General features: G+C 51.4%; 1 protein-coding gene across 5 annotated transcripts in view; it reads left to right on the top strand.

Moving 5' to 3' along the window:
* PHF2 (PHD finger protein 2) overlaps positions 1 to 17310 on the top strand; it is an 84779-nt gene that overhangs the window by 46067 nt on the left and 21402 nt on the right. For 4 of the 5 annotated variants that reach the window (XM_059656450.1, XM_059656449.1, XM_059656451.1 and 1 more), the window contains 6 exons: positions 3054 to 3168; positions 9319 to 9479; positions 11976 to 12117; positions 14925 to 15111; positions 15947 to 16109; positions 17048 to 17135. In XM_059656450.1, coding sequence (XP_059512433.1) covers positions 3054 to 3168; positions 9319 to 9479; positions 11976 to 12117; positions 14925 to 15111; positions 15947 to 16109; positions 17048 to 17135 — 856 coding nt within the window. The remainder of the gene's footprint in view (positions 1 to 3053; positions 3169 to 9318; positions 9480 to 11975; positions 12118 to 14924; positions 15112 to 15946; positions 16110 to 17047; positions 17136 to 17310) is intronic. The other variant, XM_059656453.1, reaches the window with a different exon arrangement.

The following is a 17310-nucleotide window of genomic DNA, read 5'->3' as shown; positions in this document are numbered from 1 at the left end:
TCACGCACTGTCTTCTCACTTTGATCCTCTCTGAGGATCCTGTCATGCCCAACGAGGTGGGGTGCGGCCCCCACACTCCAGGTGCCCCACTCAGCAGCTGTCTCCAGGGTGTACATTGCCAGAGAGGGGCGCTGGGGTGCCACAGGTCGGAGGACTCTCAGTCTCGGGGAGCTTGGCAGAACTCGGTCGTGTCTCGCAGCTCTGTCCCTGGCTGTTGTCCCAGCCCACCTGCTCCAGCCACAGCCTCGGCGGGCAGTCTCTCTGTGAGGTGGTGAGCTGCTGGTCCTGAGTGAGGGACTGGCCGGTCAGCACCTGCTTTTCAGACCCAGCTTCTGGGGACACATGGAGGTGCTGCTTCTTCCTCCTTCTGTCCACTGCACCTCTGTCACTTTGCCCCATGCTCCCTCCCCACCCCCAAGACTCAGGTTTCCCATGTGGCCTCCCGGGATGAGGCACTCAGTGCCAGGCAGTGTACATCCTTGTGCTCTGCATACCCTCCTAGGGGAGATCTTGGCATGGCTCCAGCCTGGAGCTCTTCTCTGAGGTGGGGCTGCCCGGGGGCCACACTGCCTCACAGAGGGAGGGGCAGGTGCAGGTGCTAACTCAGCATCCTCAGGCCCTGCTGGGAGGACAGTGGCTGGGAACATGGGGAACACTCCTGGAGGGGCTCATATGGGGTCCCTCCTCAGTACCTTCCTTCCCCTCCTGCCCCCTCCCACCGGCCCCACACAGCACTAGGATCACTGTCTCGTCAGCCTGCCTCTGCTCTCTGCACTGTCATGGCTGCCAGTATATGCCCTGGGCTTCCCTTCTCATCCCACCTCAGATCCCTGAATGTACTGGACCCCTCATGGGTGGGGACCCCTCAGATCTAGGCTCACCTCCCACTGCAGGCACCCCCCACCCCCTCCGGTTGGTGTGGACAGCCCAGGTCCAGGTGGCTGGGCACACCGAGTTCCACGCTGCTCCTTCCTTTCCTCGGGCCGTTTGAGGGGGAGCACCTTGTAGACTCTAAAGCCTGCGCACACTGGATGTCCCAGGTCACTTCCTGGTGCAGCTACAGGCTCAGCAGAAAGGACAATAATGCTCAGTCTGTTTTCAGAGTCAGAGTTACCTGGGCTGTGACTGGGGCGGTGTCCCAGGGCCTTCTTTTGCCATGGCACCCTGTCCCAGGCCCCTGGGCTCTTTAGGAAGCTGGTATGACCCCAGGCCATCTATCACTTTGGTGACCCCTGTGCAGAGCCGAGCTGCTCGGAGTGTGCTTGCAAACTTCTGGGGAGAACAGATCTGAGATGGGGTAGCCAAAGGGCAGTGGGGAGTTTTCCGTGGCCCAGGCATTGCCCCGCTCTGGTGGGCATCGAGGGACAGGAGTGTGCTGAGCCCTTCCTGTCTGAAGTTCATCCCCCGTCCCAGAGGCTCGGGACAGAGGGGCACACTGGGGTGCATGGGGAAGAGCCTGTGCATCTGGAACAGGTGCTGAGTTTGCCTGTGGACCAAGCAGCTGAGAGAAAGGGGCCTAAGGGTGTGCCCTGCAGAGCTCCCAGAGTACGCATGGTGCCGAGTATCACTCCCTTATTACATGTCACAAGGAGCCCAGGAGGCCGGGACTAGTATCTCTCTATTAAAGATAAGACACATAGATGCCCAGTAACTTGCCCAAGGTCACACAGCAATAAGATGGCGGGGCAAGAAAGATTTGGACGGGTGACTCTGAGCCCTTTGGACCTCCTGTCTATGCCTGGTGCTGCCTCTGGAAGTCACAGCTTAGATTCTGCCAGGTTTCCATAACATCCACTCACATTTTGGCCATGGGGCAGACATGCCATAATATCACCCGATGTTGGAGATAGTCTCCAACTTGACTTGATGGAGATGGGGAAGGGTTGGCGATTTGGAACGGAGGCCAGCTCAGCCTCCCAGCGCCTTCCCCTTTCTGCTTCAGGTAAGTCCTTCTCAGGGGCAGTCATTGTCACTGGGCTGTCCTCGGCTGCCTTTATGCCCAGTCATTGTCACTGGGCTGTCCTCGGCTGCCTTTATGCCCAAAACTCTGGGACACAGGAGTCCCAGGGCTCATCCCTGCAGCTCCCTCCCATCCTCACCTGGGAAGGACAGGCACCCTGAGGACCCTCCCATCAGTTCCTCATACCCAGTCTCATTTCTCCTGAGGGTCAACCTCTCTCAGACCCCCCAGCAGTTCTAAGGAGCAGGTCCTCCTCACTCACCGAGTTACCTGTGACTGCCCTGAACCAGGGGCGGGGGCCACAAGGAAGTCACTTCCCTCCCTAGGCGCTCACAGTCCAGTACGGTGTGTGTGCATGCATGTGCACGTATGCATGTGTGAGTGCACATGTATGGTGCAAGTGTATCACAGTCCAGCAAGGGTGTGTGCACATTCTCATGTGTAAAAAGTCCAAGGTGTGTGCATCAGTGGCCTGGGAGCATGCATGAGGACAGAGCTGCCTGAGGGAGTGGGTAGGGTGATGTGGGCAGGGGTGGCTGTGCAGAAGTGTGTGAGATGGGCACAGCCCGGGGCTAGAGAGGGCGGACAGCACAGCAGGTGGTGGCCAGCCTGCTCTTGTGTGAGCTGTGGGCTGCAGAGACAGGAAGGTCCCAGCAGGGTGGTGACAGGGTCTGTGCTATTTGAAGACAAGTTTGGGGAGGGGGGGCTGTCCTGAAGGCTGACCTTGGTGGGACCTTCTCAGGAGATGCCTCTCACGACTGGGTGCTGAGTAGGGAGGGGTCCTGGGAGACCCCAGCTTCTGGGTGCCATCAACTGAGCTACAGGGTTGGGAGGTATGAAATGGAGTGGGGATGGGTGTAGAACCAGAGGCTGGGGATGGTGAGGGCTCCTGACCATGTGATGACACAGGGTAATGGGGGTGTGGGAGGCTGGTGGGCCGGGCCCAGGGACCCTGAGGACTTGGCCTGAGGAGGGTTGAGCCTGGCTGCATTCGAGATTCCCTGGCTGCCCTCGTGGCTGGTCTCTGGAGGCGTGGCGAGGGGGATGCAGGCAGGGGCCTGTGCGGGGTGCTGACCCGCCGTGTCCCCTGCAGTGAAGAAGAAGCGGACCTGGCACAAACACAGCCTGGGCCAGACGCCTGACGTGAAACCCGTGCAGAACGGCAGCCAGCTCTTCATCAAGGAGTTACGGAGTCGGACCTTTCCCAGGTGGGCCGTCAGATCGCCCTGCCCCTGCGCACTTCCAGGCCCAACGCACACCCCCTACAGGGGCCCAGGAGCAGAGGGCCTACCCCTTGGGCAGAGGATAGTCCCTGAAACTCCAGGCCCCCGGCAGAGGCTGACCTCTCTCTCAGGACCTCCGGGCACAGTGTGGGAGGGAAGAGACCCATGTCCCCACTAGGCGTGTCCTCCCAGGGGGCATTCTGAGGGGAGAGGAGTGGGCCAGCGTCCAGCTAAGATCATTCTCAGATGTGGCAGGTCCTGGTCGCGGTCAATAGGTGCTCTCCACCCCCGTCCTGTGTGAGGGCAGCGGGCAGGGGCAGGGCTGTGGGGACGCCTTCTGTGGGAAAGGGGCTTGGTGACGTAGGACCTGCTCGGAGCCATTCCTCAGCCTCCACCCTGGGCGACAGTGTTGTGGGAGAATTCCGCTTCTCTGTCACCCCATTCTCTTTTTCATGTGTGGTTTCTAATGAGAATCCAGTGCAGTTCTTATCCTGGGTTCTCTATGGACAAGGCAGTTTTCTTCCTCTGGCTTCTTTTTTCTTTTCTGGTTGTTTGCCCATTTATTGAGATGTAATTCATATACCATACAGATCACCCATTTAAAGGGTACAATTCAGCTGTCTTGGGTACATTCACAGATATGTGCACCACCGTCAATCAATTTTAGAACATTTCATCACCCAGAAGAAACCTGTGACTTGATCACTCCCATCCCCGCTCTCCCGCCCCGCCCTAAGCAACCACGAGTCTGCCTTCTGCCGCTGTGGGTTTGCCTGTTGTGACATTTCATCTGAGTGGAATCATACAATATGTGGCCGTCCATGTCTGGCTTCTTTCTCTCAGCGTAATAGCCTCAAGGTTCACCCACGTCATAGCGTGTACCAGCACTTCATTCCTTTTTCATGGCAGAACAATGTTCCCGTGTATGGACAGGCCACATTTTGTTTATTCACTCAGCAGTTGACAGACATTTGGGTTATTTCTGATTTGGGGGTACTGTGAATAATTCTGTTATAACAATCCTTTTTTTTTTGTTATAATCATTCTTGTACAAGTTTTTGTGTGGACATATGTTTTCATATTTTAGGAGTAACTCTATATTTAATTATTTGAGGAACTTCCAGTCTGTTTTCCGTAATGTTTGCACCACTTTCCATTCCTATCAGCAGCGTATGAGGGCTCCAGTTTCTCCATGTCCTCACCAGCACTTTTCATGAAATGTTTTTTAATCTTCACCCGAGAACATGTTCTTTATTGATTTCAGAGAGAGAGAAGAGAAGCAAAGGAAAGGAAAGAGAGAGAGCAACATTGATGTGAGAGAGAAAATTTGATCAGTTGCCTCCCATATGCACCCCAACCACTGGGGACCGAACCTGCAATCTGAGCATGTGCCCTGACTGGGAATCGAACCCCCCACCTTCTGGTATATAGGACGATGCACTTTTTATTATCTGACTTTTGATTCTAATCATACTTGTAGGTAAGATTTTCTCTTGCTGTGGTTTTGATTTTCATTTCCTTAATCACTACTGATGTTGAGCATCTTTTCATGTGCGTTTTGGTCATTTGTATATCTTCCTTGGAGAAATGTTAGTTCAGATCCTTTGCCCATTTAAACTATTTTTGTCTTTATGATTGAGCTCTAAGAGTTCTTATATAGTTTATATACAAGTCCCTTATCAGACATGTGATTTCCGAATACTTTATTCTATTTTGTGGGTTGACTTTTCATTTTTCTTGATGGTGTCCTTTGAAGCACAAACTTTTGTCATTTTGGTGAAGTCTAATTTTTCTACCTTTTCCTTTGTTGTTTGTGCTTTTATTGTCATGTCTAAAAATCCTTTGCCAGATCCAAGGTCATGAGGATTTATCCCCATGTTTTCTTTTAAGAGTTTCATAGTTTTAGGTTGTACAGTTTGGTCTTTGATTTTCAGTTAATTTTTGCATATAGTGTGAGGTAAGGATCTAACTTCATTTTTCTTGTTTGCTTGCAGCTACCTATTTGTCCCTGCACTATTTATGGAAAAAGACAATTCTTTCACTATTCAGTGGTCTTGGCACACTTATCGAAAGTCTCTCAGCCATGGATGTATGCACTTATTCCTGGAGACTTCATTCTATCCCACCGATCTCTGTTTATCCTTAGTCCAGTTTTCCACTGTTTTGATTGCTGTAGCTCTGTAGCTTTGCAGTAAGTTTTGAAATTGAGAAGTGTGAGTCCTCCAATTTTGTTTTTCTTTTTCAAGATTGTTGTGGTCATTTTGAGTCTCTTGCAGTTCCATATGAATTTTAGGATCAGCTTGTCAGTTTCTAGAAAGAGGTCATCTGAGACTCTGATGTGGATTGTGTTGAATCCATAGACCAGTAGAATCAGAGTATTGCCATCTTAATAATTTTAGGTCTTCTGACCCCATGAATATGAGATATGTTTCCATCTATTGAGATCTTTTAAATTACTTTCAACAATATTTTATAGTTTTCAGAGTATAATTTTGTACTTCCTTTGTTAAATTTATTCCTAAATAATTTGTTCTTTTTAATACTCTTATAAGTGTGTTTACTTAATTTTATTTTCAGATTGTTGTTACTATACTGAAATACAATTGATTTTTATATATTGATCTTATATCCTGCAACCTTAATGAACTAGTTTATTCATTCTAATTTTTTTAGTAGATCCTTGTGTTGTGGTTTTTTTGTTTTTTGTTGTTTTTGTTTTATACACAAGATCATACCATCTTTGAATAGATAGTTTTACTTCTTTCTTTTTCAGTCTGGGTTACTTTTATTTTTTTTTCTTGCCTGTTTTCTTTGGCCAGGACCTCCAGTAGAATGCCGAGTAGAAATGGCCGGGCAAGGGTGATGAGGACCCCAGTATTCTCGGGGTGCCCCACTCCGGGCAGAGCCTCAGTTCCACGAGTGCGGGCCAGGTGGAAGAAGGGAGCCCCCACCTTTTGGCAGCCTTTGCCCAGGACTTAGCCTCGGCAACAGACAGCCGGGAGGGATAAGAAAGGTGGACACCCTGCTCCTCGAGAGCCTGGGCCCGGGCGAGTGTCCATTCAGCATTCCTGGCCCTTAGCTGCAGCCTGGAGTGGAGCCTGCTCCTCACTGAGCTGGGCAAGTGTAGGGGAGGCATGTTTTGGGCCAAAGATCACATAATCTTACCATTCTTGTACCAAGCTTTCGTAGATTTTTCTTACATAGATGTTTCTTCATTTGCTGTTTGCTCTTAGGACCAATTCCAAAGGCTTTGAATAGTTTTTAAAACAGTTTTCACTATTTCACTGGGGTGCAGGTCAGCCGAGCTCTTCAGTCTGTCATGCAGGAGTTGATCTCTCTCATCTGGCTTTCTTCAAGATATTTTCTTTATCTTTGATTTCTGTAGTTTGAATATTCCATGCCTAAGTGAAGTTTTATTTATTTTTATTATTTATTTATTTATTTATTTATTTATTTATTTATTTATTTATTTATGAAAGAGAGAGAGAGAGAGAGAGAGAGAGAGAGAGAGAGTGTTTATGCTGCTTGGTGGTGCTGTCTGAGCTTTCTGGATCTGTGGTTATGTGTCTGTTATTAATTTTGGAAAATCCTCAGCCATTATTACTTTAGTTTTTTCTTTTCTTTCTAGGTATTCCCATCATGCATATATTACTCTATTTGTAATTATTCAACATTTCTTGGATATTCTGTATCCCCATTTTTTATCTCTTTGCCTTTCAGGTTGAGCAATTTTTGTTGGCGTACTTCAAGCTTACGGATTCTTTCCGCAGCTGTGTCCAGTCTACTGATGCATGCTTCCCTCACTTCTGCTGGTTGTTTTCTTTACTTCTTAGCATTTCCTTTTGATTTTTAGAGTTTCCATCTCTCTGTTTACATTACCATCTGTTCTTGCATGTTCTCCACTTTTTCTGTTGGTGCTCCTAACATATTAATCATAATTATTTTAAATTTCCTATCTGATAATTCCAAATACTGTGCTTTAACCTGAGTCTTGTTCTGATTCTTGATTTATCTCTTCAGACTATGGGTTTTCTTGCCTTTTATTATGCCCTGTAATATTTTGTTGAAAGCGGAGTGATAGGAACTGAGGTAATTAGGCATTTTGTGTGAAGTTTTATAGAGACCCGACTGGGAGCTCGGTCAGTGTTAGTGTTTGCTGTAGTTGTGGGTGTCAGAGGCATCACTTTCTTCTAGTTTCCTTGTGCCTTTATTTCCTGTTTTGTTTTCCTTGGGTTTCCTTAAGAACTCCTTCTTAAATAACCTGTATCTTGCAGCTCTCTCAACTATACTTAACTGTTATTATACGGTTGTATGGTGGAAAGGATTGGGAGAGGGGACGTGTTCTGTAATTTAATGATAAAGTTCAGTGTTTTAGTGGCCTTGAGGCTCTGGGCTGTCACCTTCAGAAGTATGTCTTGGCCTTTTCTTTTTCTCTACTTACTGGAGGCAGGGAGGCTGCAAGGCGACAGTTGGCGGCTTGCCCTCCCTGTCAGATAAGGATCTGGTAAAGTAAGTTCTCCTAGAGGTAAACTTTATTATGGAGAATACTCAGAATGTATTTAAACATAGTTACTTCTCCCCTCCCTCTGCCTGAAACAGGGGCAGTTCTTTATTGTGAGAACCTGGTAGAATTTCTGGAGGTAAAATCCATGAAAGTGTGGGTCTTCTCTGAGACTGGGCCCCCACGAGTTTTTAACTATTAAGCTAGTCCACCCTCAAGTTCCACACTCTGTCAAAAATTACCATTTAAGTACTTTCCCTGCCAGTTACTGCCTCAGCTTCTGCTTCAGATAAGGTTATCTTGGCTGTGATTTTCTGTATTTGCCTGTCTCTCCAGATTTTGGGGTGACTGTTTTCCCTGTAACCTCAATTATCTGATGAATCTACGAAAAGTCTTTGGTTTTCACTTTGTTCAACTTTTTTCTTTGAGAACAGGAGTGACAACTTCAGGCTCTTTACATGTGAGATTTGAAACCAGAAGTCTGGTTCCATGTTATTTTAACCCCTTCCCATTCATTGTATTGTCTTTATTGTTGAGTTGTAAGAGTCCTTTACATATTCTAGATACTCGTCACTTACCAAATACTTTCTCTCATTCTATGGGTTGTCTTTCCACTTTCTTGATAGTGCTCCTTGAAAGCACAAAAATTTATACTTTTGATGAAGTCTAACTTATCTATATTTTCTTTTGTTGTTTGTGCTTTTGGTGTCTCATCTAAGAAATCATTGCTAAATTCAAGGTCATGAAGATTTATGCCTATGTTTTCTTCTAAAAGTTTTATGGTTTTAGCTTTTATATATGAGTCTTCGACTCATTTTGAGTTAACTTCTGTATATGCTATGGGGTAGGAGTCCAACTTCATTCTTTTGCATGTGGATATCCAGTTCTCCCATGCACAGTTTATTGAAATTACTATATTTTTTCTCTATTGAATTGTCTTGGCACCTTAATGAAAAGCAGTTGACCATAGATATTTGGGCTTATTTCTGGATTCTTTCTATGACTGTACCACACAGTCTTGAATACTGTAGCTTTTTAGTGAATTTTGAAGTTGAGAAGTGTCTTCCAATTTTGTTGTTAATTTTTAGGACTATTTTGGTCATCTGGGTACCTTGCATTTCCATCCAACATTCCAAGTTTATCTTGTCAATTTCTGCAAAGATGTCAACTGGGATTTTGATAGGGAACATGTGGGGTCTGTGTGTCAGTTTATCATTGAGGAGGACTTTGTCTCCATCTGCTGTATCCTCAGTCCCAGACTCACCCTGTGCAAGGTCTGCTCACCCATGAAGGGGCTTGGGGCAGGGAGAACAAGGGAGGTAGGGGAGGATCTCGGCCTTGGTAGGAGGGATGGGTGCGATGTGTCCCCACCCCCCACTCACCACTCATCTCACCCCTGGCCAGGCCTCCCGGACCTTGAGGTGTCCATCTGTGAGGAGTATGTAGGACCCTCTGTGGCTGCCCTGTGACCCTGGGCATGGTGCTGTGGGGCGCTCTCTACTTGGGGCTATGGGAGACGGGTGGCAGCAACATGGGCCTTATGTCTCCAACCCTAAGGCCCTGTCCAGGCCTGTCAGGGTGCAGAGGGGCTGGGACCTGGTCTGATGTGACCTCTGACCTGCACTTCCCCACAGTGCGGAAGATGTCGTGGCTCGCGTGCCAGGCAGCCAGCTCACCCTGGGCTACATGGAGGAGCACGGCTTCACGGAGCCCATTCTTGTCCCCAAGAAAGACGGGCTGGGCCTGGCAGTCCCGGCCCCCACCTTCTATGTCAGCGATGTCGAGAACTACGTGGGTAAGTACTCCCGCTCCCCCCCGCCATTCATGTGGCTGTGGGCACCCGGGCCTGCTGGCCTGGAGCCCTGGTTGTGTCCCTGTGCCATCTGAATGAGTGTGACTCAGGGTCTCTGTTCTCTGTTCTGGGAGCTTTTAGAATTAGACCACATGTCCCACCTGAGTGGCATGTGACCCTGGCCCCTTCTCTGCTCAGTTACTCCAGCTGTAAAGTGGGGTCTGGCCTGGAGACTCCTTGATTCTGCCAGCGGCCAGTTCTGCTACTGCTGGGTCCTAAGGGCAGTCATGCCAGAAGGGCTCGGCCGGGACGGGACCTTCTCCTGCGGCTGTGCTTTGTTCTCAGCTTCTCCTGGTGGCTGCCTCACTCATTTGCCCCAGGGCCTTCCCATGACCCAGGGCCACCACTCTCCTGGGTCCCTCTGGGATCCAGCTGATGCCATCTGCAATTCAGTTTCATGTCCCCCGGCAGTTCCCAGCACATACACACCCTCAGGCAGGACACCTCTGGGTCCAGGGAAGTGCCCGTGTGTGCGGAGGCATCATCCGTGAGGCAGCTGGCATGGAGAGGCCAGCACACACCTGGCATTGACTGCAGCACAGCCCTGGCTCTGAGGCTCTTGTGGTTGCCAGGGCTTGGCATGTTCACAGGGCTGCCTGCGTGGCCAGTGTGGGGGGGGGAAAGCAAAGATTCCCTGAAATGGCAAATAACCAGGCTGGCGCTGGCCACATGCTGGACAGGTGAGGGCGTAGGCACTGGGACTGCAGAGGAGTTGCTCCATTGCCCAGAGCTTGACCCTCTGCATCTGCAAAGCCTGCAGTGGGGGTTGGCATGGAGACTAAATGAGGTCGCCTGTATTCAAACCAGAGACCACACCCCTCTCTGGAGCTGGGGTCCCCAGGGCTGGCCAGCTTGAGGCAGGGAGGGAGGGGCTCACTCTTCCAGCCTGGCGATGGCCAGCTCTGGGCCTGTAATAGCACCTGGAAGAGCAGCCAACATGTGGTGGGTGCCTCCCAAGCACACGTTGTTTTCTAGGCTCTTCCCACGTATGAGCTACATGCTCTGTCCTCCAGGCCCCAGGTTTGTGTCTGTCTAGGCCCCGCCCCCTGCACCACCACTGTGCTGCATGGGGAGATGGTCTTAGGCTTTTACTGTAAGTGTCTTTCTTTCCCTTCTGGTTTTATTAAGGAACTTTTTACCCACAAAAAAATGAGAGGAGTCAACAGTGAGTCCCCATGTGCCCAGTACTGACCACAAAAACCACCAACTTTCAACTGTTTTTCTGTCTCTTCTACTTCCCCCCAAGTATTTTGAAGCCAAACTGGTACATCAGCTATGTCACCCATGACAGCTCCAGCGCACAGTTCTAACAGACCGTATTTTAAAAAGTCATCACATTCTATTCTGGCACTCTGGAACACAAATGACAACTCCTTATCACTGCAGGCCCACAGCAGTTCTCTCCTGTTGCCTCAAGAGCAGCCTTTTACGTTTGGCTGTTTGAGTGAGAATCCAAACAAGACCACACACTGCCCTGGGTTTTTATGTCCCTTCAAGTCCATTTACTTTTAGAACAGCCCCCCCACTCCCCTTCTCCTTGTTGGAAGGATGGGGGTGTTGGTCCTGGAAAACGTCCCACGTGGGAATTGAGGAAAACCCTACCATGGGGATTTGGCCGATGGCCTCCCTGTGGGGTCATGCAGCATGTTCCTCTGTCCCCAGGGGTCCCTGCACCACGTGGCGAGAAGCTTGCCCAGGTCTGCGTTCAGGTTGTGGGCAGCGCCTTCCCAGCAGGGTGCTTCCTTCAGCCGAGGCCTACGGTGCCCGGCCGCCCACTTCTAGGCAGTGAGCCAGGCAGTGCAGCCATATCTGTCCACAGACACGCCCGTCAGCCTCTCAGCTCGAGGTCTGAGCGGCTGTGGAGGACAGTCGGGATTGGCTAATCCTGTCCTTCCTCCCTCTGTTCATTGTGAGTCTCGTCCAAAGGATTTCCCTCAATGGTGACTCAGTTGTGCCAACTTTCTTGTCATCGTCAATGATTTTTACCTGCACTTTTCCTCATCAACCGTAGGAAACGTGGGGTAAATGTTTTCCTTCTATTTATCAATTTTCAGAATAATTAGTTGGTACCCTAGAAACACAGAAGTTTTTTGATATTTTTTAATGTTTAAAATATAAGCGCGTGCCATGCTTTATCTGGGATATATACTAAAAGCGTCTTTATTACTTATCTCAAGTTCAAATTTACCTGGAGTCCTATATTTTTAATTGCTGATCTGGCCACCTTAGCTGAGGGTGGTGACTGCCACCCTACAGCACCATGGGTCCTCCTAACAGCCTGGGGCAGTGGGCAGGGCAGGGCAGAGGGCTGGGCAGTAGAGATCAGAGCCTCCGCATGCAGCCCTCCCCTCAGCGGCCTCCCCCCTGTCCTGCCCCGACCTCGTGGGTGGCCAGGCCATTTACCCCTGGGGCACCCACCCTCCTCCACTGCCTCCCCAGGCCCAGAGCGGAGCGTGGACGTGACAGATGTCACCAAGCAGAAGGACTGCAAGATGAAACTGAAGGAGTTTGTGGACTATTACTACAGCACCAGCCGCAGGCGGGTCCTCAGCCTCACCAGCCTCGAGTTCTCAGACACCAGGTGAGCGGGTGGGTGGGCCTGGGGAGGGACACCCGTGGCCCATCTCAGGGTGTGTAGAATTCCACACATGGCATTATTTGGTGTTTCTCTTCTAAAGTATAAAAGGTATTCATTGTGAACAATTCAAATAGGAAATAACGAATGATATGCCAGCTCCTCCTCTGATCCGCCCACCCTACTCCCCAGAGAGAACCATTGATAACAGTGCTTCCCTCCAGAACGCATGTGCCCATCACAACACACTCCTGGCGCACGTGCACACACACACACACAAACACACACACACACACACTGAGACACACATACACACACTCACACACTTATGCAGTCGCTCACACCCACACCCAGGTGTGTATTATCCCATCCGCCCCTAAGCCACACTGACATATGCACACATGCTTATTACACACTTGCTCACATGCCTGCACACACTTTTTTAAAAAATATATTTTATTGATTTTTTTTTTTTACAGAGAGGAAGGGAGGGGGATAAAGAGTTAGAAACATCGATGAGAGAGAAACATCAATCAGCTGCCTCCTGCACCGCCCCCCCACCCACCCCCCGGGATGTGCCTGCAACCAAGGATGTGCCTCTATCCACTGAGCCAAACCGGTTAGGGCTGCACACACTTTAATTAGCACCTTTAGCACTGTGGGATCATGCCTGAGCAGCTGCTCTGCTCCTGCCTGCCCCCTCCACCCCCCCCCCCCCCGTCCTGCCTGCTGTGTTCTCAGGGACGAGGGCCCTACACAAGGTGTCTGGTTGTCTGGGCCCACCTGGTTCCGGGGTCCTGTTTTCAGAGGTGGGTCGGATTCTGGCGCAGCCCTGTGTCTTTATGACCCTGTTCTCTCAGGACCACCTGCTTAGCTGTGCCCACCCACGCTGTGCACCTCTTGCCCCTTTGTCAGGTGCCCACTGCTCTCCAGCTCGCCCTTGGGAAAGACCCAGTACACTCTCCCCCCACAAGGTGTGAGTCGATGATGGTTTAATTTAAGAACAGTTTTATTTTTGAATTATGTCCACCTTGCTAATTATAGAAAGCCCACAAAATAACAAAATAGCCCAGGTGCAAAAAGTCAGGTAGGAATAAGAGTTATCAAGAATCACATTGAGAAGTAAAATACAGAACTACCAAGAGCCATAGTGAAATTATGTAATTGGACAGTGGGCTTAATTTGAGCTTCCTGACAGCAAAGGCAAAAAGGGAAATAAGATGGGTTACGGTATCTGGAGAAAACGGTCTCTTATCTGTGTGTGTACAAGAAGGATGTTCTCCAAGACTGAGTTCTGAGGAGTGGGTTGCTTTGGTATCAAAGCTCACACTCATGTTGCCATCAACTTGATTGGCCTCTCTGGCGGAGAGATCTTCACAGAGTGGCACTGGGATGATTTGGGTAATGGAGCTAGGCCTGGGGTTTCTCCTTGGGCCTTTCATGGCTGCTGCTTTGCTGGCAGAAAAATATATGGTGCTTCTGGTGTCCTCTTGTCCTGTCCAAGGGCAGTGGGTGAGGGAGGGGGACATGTACACTTCAAACCAGGTTGTTCATGGTCATGGCGCCACACCTATTGAATGCACTGGGACTAGGTTCCACGCCATTCAAGAGGGAGGAGGTTCGGCCTCTGTTTCATCAGTGAAATCTGTCCTCAAAGATGGCTTCTGGGGCTGAAAAGTGGGGGCCAAACCCATGGGGTGTCTGGGCCTGCATTCAAGGCATCCTTGTGTCACCTTCCCTTCTCTCCATGGGTTTCTGAAGGGCTTTGAAGAGCCACTGGCATTGGTGGCAGATTTTGTACCTGAGAAGCCAACAGCAAGAAAAGGACATTTGGGGCCATGTGGGGAGGTGGCAGTGGCCCCACTATTGTATGGGGTGTATGGAGGGTTATGAGCGCCCCGGGCTGGTGGGGCAGGGCCCCTCTCTTGTGGCAGTGCTGCACCTGGACTGTGGATGGACCGGGAGGTGGGCACAGGCAGAGATGGGTGAAGAGGGCTCTCATGGGGCATGGGGAGGGATTCTAGTTTGGAAGAAGCCAGAGCTTTAATTTAAAGAGGAGGGCCAGTGACTGAGGCCACTGAGCTCAGGGTGGCCTGACCTCTGACCTGTGATAGTTTGTATGGCGGCATCGCCTTTCATGCAGAGATGTGCGGATTCCATCCTGCCCGAGGCAGCAAGAGCTAGGAGACGGCCCTCACGGCAGCTGAGGTGTCACTGCACAGGTGCCGCTGAGCTGGGCGTTCTTAATGCATCATTGTGCATTTTACCCAAAGCAGGGACGTTTCCTTGATACCAAAGGCTGCCTTCCCCGTTCTGTACATTCCCTGGAAGTAAGCTGGCTGGTCTGGTAGTGGCTGATGTGGCAGAGGGTCCCGGGCTCCTGTTGTCAGCACTGGAGATCGGTGGCTTTTATCCAGGCGAGGCCAGGAGGCGCCTGGGCTGTGCATGAAGGATACTTGCTCTCAGCCCATCGTGCCAGCGCAGTGTGGACCAACCCAGGAAACCTCCCTTTCTGGGTCTCCGGGACAAGCCTGTCTTCAGGGTGGATGGTCCTCAGGCCTTCTCCACACCCATCTGTGGGCCGGGAGACTAGTGTTAGACGCTTGCCGCAGCTGCACCTGGGGGCTGGGCTTGTTCTGCCTTCTGTGAGCCTCAGTCTGCGCATCTGTAAGATGGGAACGAGGCCGTGTAGCCAGAAGTGAGAAATGTGTGTGGGACATGAGTCTCAGGGCACCTTTCCCTCCCTGTCCAGGGCATAACAAACGTGGTGACACTTCCCACCTTGCTGATCCCTCTTCCTGTCCCTGCCCCAGAATGTCCAGCTTCGTGGAGCCACCTGATATTGTGAAGAAACTGTCCTGGGTAGAAAACTACTGGCCTGATGATGCGTTGCTGGCCAAGCCCAAGGTGACTAAGTACTGCCTGATCTGTGTGAAGGACAGCTACACCGACTTCCACATCGACTCCGGGGGCGCCTCTGCTTGGTACCACGTGCTCAAGGTGAGCCCTGGGGGCTTGCCCCGCTTGTGACCAGGTCACTGTGGGTCTGCAGGACTATCTGTAGTCTTCATGAGTATGAATCCCTGGGCAGGACGAGGGACAGGTAATTCTGCCACTGGAGGTGTGGTGGACAGGGGCACCTCAAGACCAAAGCAACAGGCCTGCGTTGCCTTTTCTAAAAACTGGGACTCGTGAGGCAATCAGAGGCCCACCCAGGGGAGTGGTGACTGAGTGTTCAGTGGCCATTCTTATCCAGGGAAGGGAGAGCAGTGCTGGAAAGAATTCCTGAAAGGGGACAAGGGCGCTTGCCCTAAAGGAGTGGGGCTTTAGATGCATCTGAGCGTCCCTGCAGACTGAGCAGGTCCCTTCCTGTGTGTCCCTCAGTCTGTCTGCCCCGAGAGGGAGGGGCTCTGTGTCTCCTGGTGCGGCTGGCCAGGCCTGGCAGCCCCAGGGGCCGCCTTCCATCTCCAGCTGAGACACAGCCTCTCTAAGTACAGCTTTCCTGTAATTCACGAAACCAAGGGGGTCACAGCTCTGTGTCCCCTTGGCACACATGGTGCCCCTATTGCTGCAGAGTTATGGTATGTGGGGTGGCGAGGGTGCCCAAACGTGTTGGGGACTCCTATGCCTAGAACCTTCCAAACACACCGACTTCCGAACTTAAAACACGTGTGGCTCCAGTGTTTGCCAAACGGTGGCCTGGGTAGGCTGAGCCAGGACCCAGCACCAGGACATGGAGGGCCCTGCCCAGGCCCCAGCATCCCGGGTTGCGGCAGGCTCTGTCATCACGGATCTCACAGCACATGGCGAGCTGTCAATGGCCTCTCGTTGGCAGGGGGAGAAGATCTTCTATCTCATCAAGCCGGCTTCGGCCAACATCTCCCTGTATGAGCGCTGGCAGTCGGCCTCGAACCACAGTGAGATGTTCTTTGCCGACCAGGTAGACAAATGCTACAAGTGCACCCTCAAGCAGGGCCAGACGCTCTTCATCCCCTCTGGTGAGTGCTCTGTCCCTGTACCACATACCCACCACTGGGGTCTGCCCCGGGAGGGCCCGTGTGGGTGTCTGCTGCCTTGTCCTGGGGCAGGCCCGTTGTGCAGTCACCTCTGGGGTCACCTCAGGCCAAGAGCTCTAGCAGCCCCAGCCTGGCTATGCTCACAGAAGCCGGGCCAGGGCCCCCAAGGGCTGGGCCACGCTGTTTGAGGTGTTTGCTGATCTTGACATTTCAAACATCGTAGGAGGAAGCAGGACGTGAACAAATAAGTGCCCTTTACAGGTGTCATAGTGCTTTACTCGTAAATATGTCCCCATCTCTGAAAGGCTTCCTTTTAAAAGGACATGATTACAGTCCTGTCGTTGCACCTTACAAATGAATGGTTAACAAGTCCTTAGTGTCACCAAATAGCCGGCTGAGGCTCAGATTTTCTGATGAGACCTCATGTTTCCTTTGACTCATCTGCCCCTGTGCCTTTCTTGATCTAGGTACCTCCCCCCCCCCACACACACACACACCTGGTTCCCCACAATCAGTTTCCCAGTCTGGCCCAGGCTGCATCTCTGAGGATGATGTAGGGAGAACCCCAGCTCTCCAAGGAGAGGTGGCAGCCCTGCGTCATCTCCTTCTGTCCCTGCGTGTAGGGATCGGGAATGATGGGTAGCCTGACCCTGGGTGGTCTGAGCACGTCCCCTCCGCTCCCAGGCCTGAGTTTCCCCATCTGTACTGTTCAGGGCTGGATTGAGCAGACTGGGCCAGCTCGGACACAGTCTCCTTCCTGGAGGGCCCACCCACTCAGTACACGAGGCCAGGCCAGAGGTCCTTCCATGGGTATCAGGTGGGCAGGGGCACTGAGCCCATGCTGGCCAGACAGGCCAGGCAGCCACCGAGAGCCTGGCGTGAGAACGCCGTGAAGGGCTAGCCACATCTGTCTCCCCCAGGCTGGATTTATGCCACACTCACGCCCGTGGACTGCCTGGCCTTCGCGGGACATTTCCTCCACAGCCTGAGTGTGGAGATGCAGATGAGGTAGGGCCATACCTGCCTCGGGGCTCCACCAGGCAGGGTCCCCACCATCAGTGTGATGCCACCTCCCCTGAGTGGCTGGGCCTCCATGATCGTGGGAGGAAGGAAAAGATGGGCCCTTGAGGTGCCTCGTGTCTGGACAGCCTCCATGGCCCATGGCGGGTTTGAAGTGAATGGA

This window comes from Myotis daubentonii, chromosome 11 (assembly GCF_963259705.1).
Source record: "Myotis daubentonii chromosome 11, mMyoDau2.1, whole genome shotgun sequence".
Taxonomy (NCBI): Eukaryota; Metazoa; Chordata; class Mammalia; order Chiroptera; family Vespertilionidae; genus Myotis; species Myotis daubentonii.
Note: the sequence above shows the minus strand (reverse complement) of the source record. Positions and strands in the feature narration are given on the sequence as shown.